We start from the raw sequence: 10,997 nt of genomic DNA, 5'->3' as shown, positions 1-10,997 counted from the left end.
ATTGTCTGTAACATTCAGTCATTCTGAAATACAAAAATATTTAGTTTGGGGACATTTTTATGGTTTGGGCTGGTTCCAATCAATGGAAGTCTTAGTATTACAGTACGCAGTGATCTTTTAGACAATGGTGCACCTCTGACTTTGTGGCAACAGTTTGGGGAAAGCCCTTTACGATTTCAACATGTCAATGCCCTGTGCATGGAGGTTTTCCCAGTTTTGTGCGGAAGAACTTGACTGACCTGCTCTACAGCGCCCTGACCTCAACCTCGTCCAACACCTTTTGGGCTGAATTCGGACACTGACTGCAAACCAGACCTTATCACCCAACATCAGTGTTCAACATCATTAACGTTAATGCTTTTGTGGCTGAGTGGAGGAAAATCTATGCAGCCAGGTTCCAAAATCTTGTACAGAGACACCAGTGCTATATTATAGGAGTATTGTAGGGGTAGCCTATAATGTTAGGGTGGGCAGATGTTTTCCCCCCACATTGTAGACACACCCATAGACTGCCCAGGGCGACCAGGAGCTATTGTGTGTGCCTTGTGTGTGTATGTGTGTTTGTGTGTGTGTGTGTGTGTGTGTGTGTGTGTGTGTGTGTGTGTGTGTGTGTGTTGGGGGTGTAACTGGCGACCCTGCGTGGCGCACAAGTGGTCAGCTGGTTCATCTGGAGGAATTTTGCGCCCCACCAAACTCTTACTGCGGGACGGACTGCGCGTCGTGGGCGTCTGAAAAATACAAACGGAATTTCTTCACATGAGAAACTGGAGCAGACTGGACCCGAGCGGACCCACAACCTGACTCTCAGCCTAGCCTTGTCTAGTCGGTAAGGTATGGCTGTGCGGTCCAGGACGGGATTCTACCGACAGGAGGTAAACAGAACCGCGTGGGAGGTTCCGGAGAGGTATCGGGACCTGAAGCAGGTTGGGACGGGAGCCTATGGCACTGTGTGGTGAGTCTGGGGAGGAAAATATCATCTTTACAGCTCAGACGAATATTGAAAGATCTGTTTACATCAGCTGATAGGTATATACATTTTGAAATTGTCCTATTATGTCGTAAATATTAGTTTTGATCAAATGTGTTTTATGCCTTATTTCTATTTATTTCTCTGAGAGACATGCATGAAAACAGTGTGGAATTAACAAACTGGATCTATAACTACCCTTTTTACTGCGATCGACTATGGGGAGATAACAAATACTTCCTGTTATAATGTTTTATGAAATTAATTTCTCCCAATGGCAGATACTGTCCATAAGAGGATCTGCTGGTAAGCTTTACACAAATGTTTTAAATGACCAGATCTCTGTCCTTGTACCTTTTCATTGCTTGAGAAACACAGAAACCAGAAAAAAGTTCTACTCTGTCTGTATATTTTGAATGAGTGTTGTTATTTTATTTCACTCAGGTAGCTTTTTACCGCAGTTCTTTACCTTCTACTCACTAATATTCCAGCTAAGCAACAGTATTGGCTGTGCTTCTGTGAAATATTTTGGTCAGTAGTCTCTCCACAGCTGGCTCTGCAGGGGCCTCACTTTGTATTGTGTTGTGTGGACCAGGGTCAACAAAGAAAACCACTCCCAGCCTCATTGTTGTGGAAAGTCAAAGAACCCGAATTAAGTGCATAAAACGCACTACAGCTGTCTCCTCAAGCACAAAAAGGCTTTTTTTCCCCCCCCCGCAGCAGACATTTTGGCTTGTGATAGCAAGGGGAAGTACAGGTATAACAGCTTTAATGATGGCTCTGTTCCATGTAGGCGATGTTATTAATTACACCTTATTGACACATTAAAATGTCTTTAAATTTTAGATACAGGGATTGCGTTTTTAGGGGTAAAACTTAACCTGTTCAACCTTTATTTTGAATTTTACCTACATAATATATCTATCTATCTATTTCAGTTCAGCATGGGACCGTCGGTCAGGGACGCAGGTGGCCATCAAAAAACTTCATCGGCCCTTCCAGTCCAAACTTTTTGCCAAAAGGGCCTACAGAGAGCTGCGACTCCTCAAACACATGAAGCATGAAAATGTAAGAACACTTTCTGGAGAAATGACAAAAGAAGGACTTTTTTTTTATATCGTATAAGTTTAAAGCAGAGATAGGTTGAAAAGGAAAATGGAAATGACAACATTTTTATACAGAATAACTTCTAACTTATTTTACCTCTGCTGATTGGCTCTGAGCAGGTGATCGGGCTGCTGGATGTCTTCACCGCTGAAATCTCATTGGACCGGCTTCGTGACTTGTAAGCTCCTATGCATTCCATATCGCTGATTATAAAATCTGCTGTTACACCGTAGAGATGATTTCACTCCTCTCCTCTTGTCTGCAGTTACCTGGTGATGCCGTTCATGGGCACCGACCTCGGCAAGCTGATGAAGCTGGAGAGATTATCAGAGGACAGAGTGCAGTTCCTTGTCTATCAGATGCTGAAAGGACTCAAGGTGGACACCTTAACCAACACATTTATAAGAATGTCTCATTTCTTTAACTGAAACCTAATTACTGATAGTTTGTAGAGTTTGTAATGTGTTAATAATTGTCTGAAATAAGTGAATTTGGTCCTGTGTTTGTTTTTATAAGTTGAAGTTGAAGTGCTGAAGTTGTCTGTTTCTCTTCTCTCCTTAGTACATCCACTCTGCAGGGATCATCCACAGGGTGCGTGAACTTTGACCTTTCAGACTGTGATCTTTGGGGGTGGGGCTCTTGCTCTTTTTCACACTAAATCCTATTCATTCGGTTTCCCACACCAGAAGTTTGGCTGTGTGTGTGTGTGTATGTGTGTGTGTATTCATGTCTTTCTCAACTGAAGACAGAATGATACGGTGTCTCTTAAATGTTGTAATTGGCAGTAGCCTTTCAGTCAAAGAACAGGGACTCAGAGTCAACCAGATGCCTTTACGTATTTCTCAGGAAGCAAACATCTTGATTGATATGATTTAAATTGAAGGAATTCTTTACAATTGATATTTATATGTCCATTTTGAAAATACTTTGCCACTAAAAATGCATCAGGCAGCATAAAAGTAATTGATTGTGAGCTCAAAAGATGGAAAAAAACATGAGCAAATGCTTTCTGATGACTGTTTCTCATTATTTTTCTGTCTCACATCATTGTATCCCACAGGACCTTAAACCTGGAAATTTAGCCATTAACCCGGACTGTGAGTTAAAGGTACTTTAGCTGTCCATAAAGCCATCTTGAGGTGAACTTCCCACCATGGAAATATTCACATGTTCAAGTTCGGCTTTTTCTTTTCTGCTTCAGATTCTTGACTTTGGCCTGGCAAGGCAAGCTGATTCAGAGATGACCGGCTACGTTGTGACACGCTGGTACAGAGCACCCGAGGTTATTCTCAACTGGATGCACTACACACAAACTGGTAAAATCTCATTCTTCACTGCAGGGTAGTAGATGCCAGTAAGACCTATTTTAAAGCCCAGAAACAGCGAGAAATGGGATTTTTGCTCTCTGTTTCAGTGGATATCTGGTCAGCTGGTTGTATCATGGCAGAGATGCTGCTTGGAAAGCCGCTGTTCAAGGGAAACGATCGTATCCTTAACTGTCCTCAACACCAGCTTTTGGTCCTGTGCAGACTGCATATGTGCGACATGTGACTGTTTTGTAATGTGTCAAGGCAAATGAGTCAACTTGCTTTTGTCCTATTCCCTATTGTCTTCAGTCTCTACATGTTGATCACACTTGTAAGTAGAAAGCTCATGGTGCAAATCCATGCATGCCAGGCCAAGTATGATCCTTAACCCCTACATGCTGCCAGATCTGGACCAACTCAGAGAAATCATGAAGATTACAGGAACCCCAGCTGCTGACTTTGTTATTAAGCTACAGAGCCAAGATGTAAGTTGCAATGGGGGGTTGTGCTAACATATAAAAGTTAACCTTTGAGTATAAAACACTAGCCTGCTGGATTTTTAGTGGTTGGAATGGGTTAGAATGGAGTCCAGTAGTGAGTTTCACAGTGTTTCAGAAAGTCCATAAAAATTACTCAAACCACTTCTTGGCTGGGTTGCACCAGCTGTTCATAAATCCATCACTAAGTTTGTGCATTAAGTCCTTCCTAACTTCTTATAAACTACTAGCTATAGTTTCAAACTAGTGATTTACTTAATCAGGTTGCACCATTAAAATTTAAGAAATCTTACGTCTTTTCTAGTAAACATTTTAGTAGTGTGTAATTAGGTTGCAACATCTGTGTGGCAGCCAAGTATTTAACAGAAAGTTACTGTAGCGTCACAAACGGTAACAACCTCCAAAAATAACAGTTTTAAGGGCCAAAAAAATAATAAACTTAATTGCCAATCATTTGTAGATGTAAGTACATTTTTGTTTTATTTATATATGCATATGCTTATAATAAAAAGTAATCTCTACATAAGAGCTAGTTTGTGTGGTGCAACGGGTTTTAATTTAGTGAAGTGTAAACACTTGTTTGAACTTATAAACAGCTTGCTGATTATGCATGATAGCACAACATAGATTAACTATCCATCCATTGGTTTAATGAAATATGTTTTGATGAAATGACTGTTTATAACATAACATAATAAGTATCAGAAGAATATACTGTCCATACTAATGTGTTGAGAAAAATTCCTGGACACACCAACCTCTGTCATCTTTCTTGACTTCCCTGTCTCTCGACAGGCCAGAAACTACATCAGAAGTCTACCAAAAGTGCCCAAAAAAGATTTGCACACCATCTTCTCCAAAGCTAGCTCAAATGGTATGTGAAGATCTCTGGTCTCCAGATTACAGTTATTGGTGCAATAAACTCTGTCATGCTGACTTCGACATGTCCCTCTGCATCACAGCAGTGTGTGTCTTGGAGAAGATGCTGCTTCTGGACCCCGAGCAGAGGGTGAGCGCTTCGGAGGCGCTCGACCTGCCTTTCTTCAGCGAGTTCAGAGACACAGAGGAGGAAACCGAGGCACAGCCGTACGATCAGACCATGGACAACACAGACCTGCCACTGGACCAGTGGAAACGTAAGAGAGAATAAGGAATTCACATTTAAAGCTTTATTCCTCAGGCCAGTGAAACTCAGAAATTCAAAGGGACAGGAAATGAGCGAAGCTGTGCCGTAAAGTTGTGTATCAGGAAATTCATTTTATCAATGATGTTACAGTTCCTGCTGTTTGCCAGAGGAGGTCAATAAAGATCAATTAAGATTAGCTGATGCTTCTGTGAACATGCCATAAAACACTCAAGGTGCTATTTATGTACAACTGGAAAAGTAGAAAAAATTAGTGTTATAAGAGAAAAGTAGATCAGACAGCTGATGCTTTTTCCTTCCCTTTGTGTTTGTGCAGGACACACGTTCACAGAGATACTGACCTTCAGGCCGTCGAGGGACTCCAGAGAGACATCACTTTAACAGGACACATACTCACACTGTGCACATCCACACATACCCCTGCACATACATGTGCTTACACACAGATTTGCACATGCTCACGCACGCACCAACACAAATACACAAACCCCCTGAAATGATTTTTATGTTTTTATATTATATTGCTGTTTTTATGTGTAGGAAAAATGAGCATGGATAGTTTTTTAAAGTGTTTACTTTCAATAAATGTGATTTGCTCAATTCATTTGATGCCTAGCTGTCGTTTCAGTGTTGTGTGTGTGTGTGTGCGTGTGTGCGTGTGTGTGTGTGAGTGCCACATTTTTTAGTCCACCATCTATAGATAAAATTTCTATGCATAAATTCCTTCTCACTGCTTCATGAAAGTTAGTCTATCCATTATGTAGCAGTTTTTTGTGTGTTTGTCTTCTGATAATGGACTTATTTTTGGAATTAAGGGTGAGGTCACCTATTGTACATGCTAAAGTGAACAGGTGAATAATGTTGTCACACACATCATATCAGCCGCTGCAGCTCTCACAAACAATGTTTGCTCAAGTAAGGACCCATTTTAAATGACACATTAAGTCTGTCAATATAGGACAGAAAAAAGGATTTATTCTCTAATTTTACTTTATATTTTTATGCTGTAGCTTATTAAAAGTAATGATTCTGATTACATTTTGTTTGTAACATCTGATTACGGTACCTATGTCTGTTTAATCAGCATTAAATAGGACATATTCCCTTTTACAGAAATCAAACCAGTGACATTTCCTTTTTTGGGGCTTGTCTCCAAACAATTACACCATCCTACAATCCACAAAACACTGGTTCCAGGCCAGAAGCCCAAAGACAGGAGCACTGCTCCTCTGTAATCCTCCACTCTTACAACTGAGCCTTTCCATGGACTCCCGGCTCATCTGGAAAATTGACCCAAGATGTAAAGAATCGGTTATTGGAAGCTGGAAAAACGTCACTTAAGGTGAAATATGACTGTGAGTCACAATCTTCTGACCTAGTTATATATAAAGATAAGAACTGTTTGTCTGCTGATATGGACTGACTGATTGTGTAGTGCCTGTCATCTGTTTCTCGGTGGCCGTACACTTCACATCTTTACGGGACAATGGATAATACCTACAGATCTAAACAAAACGGAGGACACTCAAATCTCAGCAGACTTCTATTGCTGCTGTTTCTGGCAGGTAACATAAGGATTTTCTTTTTGATACAAATACCAGGGAGGGAGTCACATTTCAGCTATGATAATGTGGTGCTTTGGCGCAGCATGCCGAGTGTTGCCTTAGGGTTTTTTCCGACTGCTGGGAAAGTTTGGAAAACTTATTTTTACAGTTTTTACTTGGAAAACACTTGATGTATATTGATATAAATGTGACAGATTAAGTGACAGTATTTCACTTTGGCAGAGACTTGTCTTTCTTTCCATCATTAATTATCTTGACATGAGTATACAAACACTCAAGCTCTGATCTTAGTGGACCACTCGATGAGCTGTTGTCTATTTTTCTTAAGTCATAATTCAGCTATTTCCCTCAACACATATTTCTGTATTATGGGCACTCATATTGTTGGCTTACAGTTTAAGTTGCAACTTAGTGAGAGGCTTTTACTTATTATTACAGGCTCAAGTGATTTTATCTTTGGTAATTTCAGACAGGAAAATTCTTCTAAGACATGCAAGTATGTGGTATTTTAGAAGGACACACTTGTAGTTAAAGCTAGCAGTTAAAGTTCAGAAGGCAGCAGACATAATGTGCATTACAGTACATCGTAAATGTAGTATATAGTGCATGCAACATATGATCAGCTTTGGAAATATGATGAATTCTTATAGATTAAACTATCTTTACAAATATATTTGTGTGGTACTAGAAAGCCCTCTTCCTGTGGTAAATTCATGTGGTACTGTTTGGGTTCCTGTGATAATTTCCTGTGGTACTCATGGACAGGACAGGAGTCTCTGGCACTTTACCACAGGTTCTATGGTACTGTACTATCCATTCTGTGGTACTGGTACCTCATGTTCCTGTGGTTCTCAAATACTTGTGTGGTATTTTGGGATGTTTGCCACAGATTCTGTGCTTCTGTACCCTCTGGTGCTGGTACTCATTTGTTCCTGAGGGAACCTTTCTTTCTTCCACCACTGCTGGATTATTAAATTCCCCCAAATACTTGACAGAAAAATTCCAAATAAAGGTCCACTTATTATATTTTGCCAGCGCTTTCAACCATAACACATGGTTTTCATCAGTGAATTGATGCTCAGTTGTCACGGAGAGGTCATCTTTTGACATGTGAGCTTAGTTACTGTTATGCTTTCATACATAAAGCACCTTTGGGACTTCTTGTCCAAGTCAGTTAGCTTAGCGGTGATAGCTAAATTAAGCGTCAAAGTTAATTCTTGACGATGGAACAAGTAGTTTAGTAGGCCCACAAGCTTTCAACAATCTCCATGACAACTGAGCAAACTCTGCTGATTAAGTTAAAAGCTCAGAAAAACACTTGTAAGTGGACCTTGAGTCACGATTGTTTTGTCAAACTAGCATTTCCAATGTCAAGAATGAACTTTGGTGCTTAATACCAGATGTTTTACTTGTTAACAATGACATACATTTTTACCCACTGTGTAGGCCTTCAGCCAGTACTGTCTACAGATACAGAGAATGCTGAACCAGATGACGATGATGATGGTAACTGGTTTTACATTCAAATTATCATCCTTAACATTCAGCTATTATAGAATTTACTGTATCTTTACTTTACTGTATCTTGGTGTGAAGAAATTAACATTAAGTCTCAAAATTATTGTAGTAATTATGATTGTTGACATTTTTAGAAGGACTGAAAGTAAAGATTGTTGGTCCGAACTTTGTGACTGTGGGCGTGCCAAGCAGCATTGAGTGTGTAGCTGACTGCTCTGCATGTACCTACTCCATGTCTTTGGATGGACACAGTGCCCAGGGTCAGGGCAATGTTCTAGACTTCACTCTTAGCAGCTGGGTGGAGGCCTTAACAGTGACATGTACAGTCACAGATGAAGAAGAAGATGAAGACCCAGAGCAGACTTCAACAGTGACAAAGCAACTGCAGGTATTAGGTATGTGATAGTTGAATCCTTAAAAATGTAAATATTTGTGGTTGTCATATGAAGAAATTTGTATTATGGCTTTTGGAATAATTGTCTTATATCCACAATTTATGTGCCATATGAATGCCTTTCCCTACTGACTCACATATTTGTATTTCAGCTGGACCTGCCAATGTTACCATTACAGGTCCTGATTTGATGAATCCCACAGTGAGCCACACCTACAGTTGCCATGGTTACTGTCGGCCGTCATGTATCTATGCCTGGAAGTCAGATACAGGCCCATGGATCAGGGGTCAAGGGAATGTTATATCTATCACTCCTCAGATGCTGGACAGCTCCAAAACTCTCCTCTGCAAAGCCACCAACAGTGTGTCTGGGATGTTTGTCACCACAGCCAGAAACATAAATGTGATGTGTAAGTCAAGAGTTTCACTACTGGTAGAGTGATCACTTCCAGTAAAACCATTTTATTAATAAAAGGGTGTCCAGAATTCCTAGTTATGCCCCTCAGTACTGATGTTAGCTTCTAGCAGTAAACAAAGGAACAGTTTGACATTTTGGGAAATACACTTATCCGCTCTCTTGCTGACAGTTAGATGAAGAGATGGATACCACTCTCATGTACAGCCAGCAGTCTGTTAGCTTAGTTTTAGCCTGGCTATCTTAACTCTGTCCCAAGGTAAATCAACCTACCAGCATCTCTAAAGCTCACTAATTAACACATTATATTTTGTTTGTTTAATCTGCACAAAAAGTCCCATCATCTAGATGTTTCTCCGTTTCCAGTCTTTATGCTAAGCTAAGCTAGCAGTGGCTTCATATTTGCCGTACAGACATGTGTGGTATCAGTCTTCTCATCTAACTTTCTGCAAGAAAGTGAATAAGTGTATTTCCCAAATTGTCAAAATATTCCTTTAACTACTAGAGTGCTAGAGCGAGGTAACTAACAATCTGGCACCTAAATCAATCAGATGAATCTAGAAAGAAATTATTAGTTTCAGTCTCAAATTGATATAAATGAACAATATATCTTCATTTCTGCTTTTTTGTACATTTAGGAACACAACTGGTTGTATATATTTATAGCCTTTACAAAACAGATGTATCATTTGCAGATATATGGAGTTTTCCAAAAAAACCTTGGGGTTTCCCTGGTTTGCACTTTGGAAACGGCTGATGTTGAGATATAATATTTAAAGACAATACACCATATAAAGTAGTTTACCACATTTTCAATTACATTCATGAGATTTTTCTCAGTAATCTATTGTCACTATCTTTATTTCAGTTGGTCCAACAGAGGTCAAGATCAAAGGCCCCGATGTGATAGAAATTGAAGAAACGTCCAAATTTGTGTGTACTGCTGAGTGTCTGCCTTCTTGCCGCTATGTGTTGTCCGTGGACAGTCAGACCGTGAGGGGCAATGTTGTCGAGATAACAATGGAGGATCCCTTTAAATCTGTCACTCTTAAGTGTGAGGCACAAAACACTGCCTCAAGGAAGACGGCTACAGCCTTAAAAACTGTACGAAGAAAAGGTAGATAAACTCAGAGAGGCATGACACACTTGGGCACTGTGCATGTTCAACATTTTAATTTTTCTTCTTTGTTTCTTGTGTTCAGGGTCAGATCACAACCTGTCCACTCGTCCTGAAGAAACTTCAGCTGTGCTGCTGTTGGCCTTTGTCATTTCTGCTGTCTTCATAATGTGACCCCACTAAAGACAGGTGAGGCTCCTATAGCAGGGAGGAATTATGGTCCTCGGAATATGTTTTTGGGTGTCTTATGGGCCTTAACATATTACGTAACTATTTTAATAAAGCATAATTATCATTTGGTACAATTATTTTAGTTCTAGGCCTAATAGCAGGTACTCACTTATTGTTCTCACCATGATAAAAATAATTTTTCTTTTTGTCTGTCTGATCTTTCTAGGTTCTGTGAATTAATTCTCAGTGAAGAAAGGTAGTTGGTTTGTGGAGAATTAATGAGTCATGCACTTGTATTATTCCTTTCTATTTGTCTCACATGTTGACAGTGGGTTGGACCCTGTGTGTACTTTGTAATAAGTGACGTGGGAAAGTACTTTAACATCAAAGCATGCAGGAGGGAGTGTACGCATGGAACATAAGAATTTGTGAAGATATTTGAGAGAAGGATTTTGTACGTATCAGTTACAATATTATAATTAGAATGTGATCCTACACCTGTCTGTGAATGTGAAGTCTTAAAATGTCCATACATGAATAAAATGCACTGATGACTCTTACCACAAGACTCAACACCACATTTTTTTCCTCAGTTACCAAATAAGGATAAAACACATTATCTTGCAATAAAGTCCTGAATAAAATCAGTGCAGCGTTGACAGAGCTGTTTTCAGTTAGACCTTTGCTCAAGTGGTTGGGTGGAGCTATACTGAAAATTATTTGAGGTCACATGTAATAAGAATCGTAAATCTATAATGAGTTCCACCCAAACAGTGAGGGAGATGTCGCTCAAGC

At 39.8% G+C, this 10,997-nt stretch overlaps 2 protein-coding genes across 4 annotated transcripts; both read left to right on the top strand.

The window, feature by feature from the left end:
- Positions 1-498: 498 nt before the first annotated feature.
- On the top strand, positions 499-5,573 carry LOC121890778 (mitogen-activated protein kinase 12-like). Of its 2 annotated transcripts, none has more exons than XM_042403309.1 (12): positions 499-952; positions 1,906-2,035; positions 2,194-2,252; positions 2,340-2,451; positions 2,636-2,665; positions 3,135-3,182; positions 3,276-3,390; positions 3,489-3,560; positions 3,787-3,866; positions 4,674-4,752; positions 4,841-5,014; positions 5,339-5,573. In XM_042403309.1, the coding sequence occupies exons 1-12, from the start codon at positions 834-836 to the stop codon at positions 5,401-5,403; spliced, it is 1,083 nt and encodes a 360-aa protein (XP_042259243.1). In that variant the 5' UTR covers positions 499-833; the 3' UTR covers positions 5,404-5,573. The 2 variants fall into 2 exon arrangements, with proteins under 2 accessions (XP_042259243.1, XP_042259244.1); XM_042403310.1 differs by lacking the exon at positions 499-952 and adding an exon at positions 1,653-1,724.
- Positions 5,574-6,484: 911 nt separating this feature from the next.
- Positions 6,485-10,762, top strand: LOC121891060 (carcinoembryonic antigen-related cell adhesion molecule 2-like). 2 transcript variants are annotated; one of them, XM_042403792.1, is made up of 7 exons: positions 6,485-6,587; positions 8,034-8,093; positions 8,240-8,500; positions 8,652-8,909; positions 9,783-10,031; positions 10,117-10,220; positions 10,429-10,762. In XM_042403792.1, the coding sequence occupies exons 1-6, from the start codon at positions 6,509-6,511 to the stop codon at positions 10,203-10,205; spliced, it is 996 nt and encodes a 331-aa protein (XP_042259726.1). In that variant the 5' UTR covers positions 6,485-6,508; the 3' UTR covers positions 10,206-10,220; positions 10,429-10,762. The 2 variants fall into 2 exon arrangements, with proteins under 2 accessions (XP_042259726.1, XP_042259727.1); XM_042403793.1 differs by lacking the exon at positions 6,485-6,587 and adding an exon at positions 7,837-7,907.
- The last annotated feature ends 235 nt before the right edge of the window (positions 10,763-10,997 follow it).

Source organism: Thunnus maccoyii, chromosome 23 (genome assembly GCF_910596095.1).
Source record: "Thunnus maccoyii chromosome 23, fThuMac1.1, whole genome shotgun sequence".
Lineage (NCBI taxonomy): Eukaryota > Metazoa > Chordata > Actinopteri > Scombriformes > Scombridae > Thunnus > Thunnus maccoyii.
Note: the sequence above shows the minus strand (reverse complement) of the source record. Positions and strands in the feature narration are given on the sequence as shown.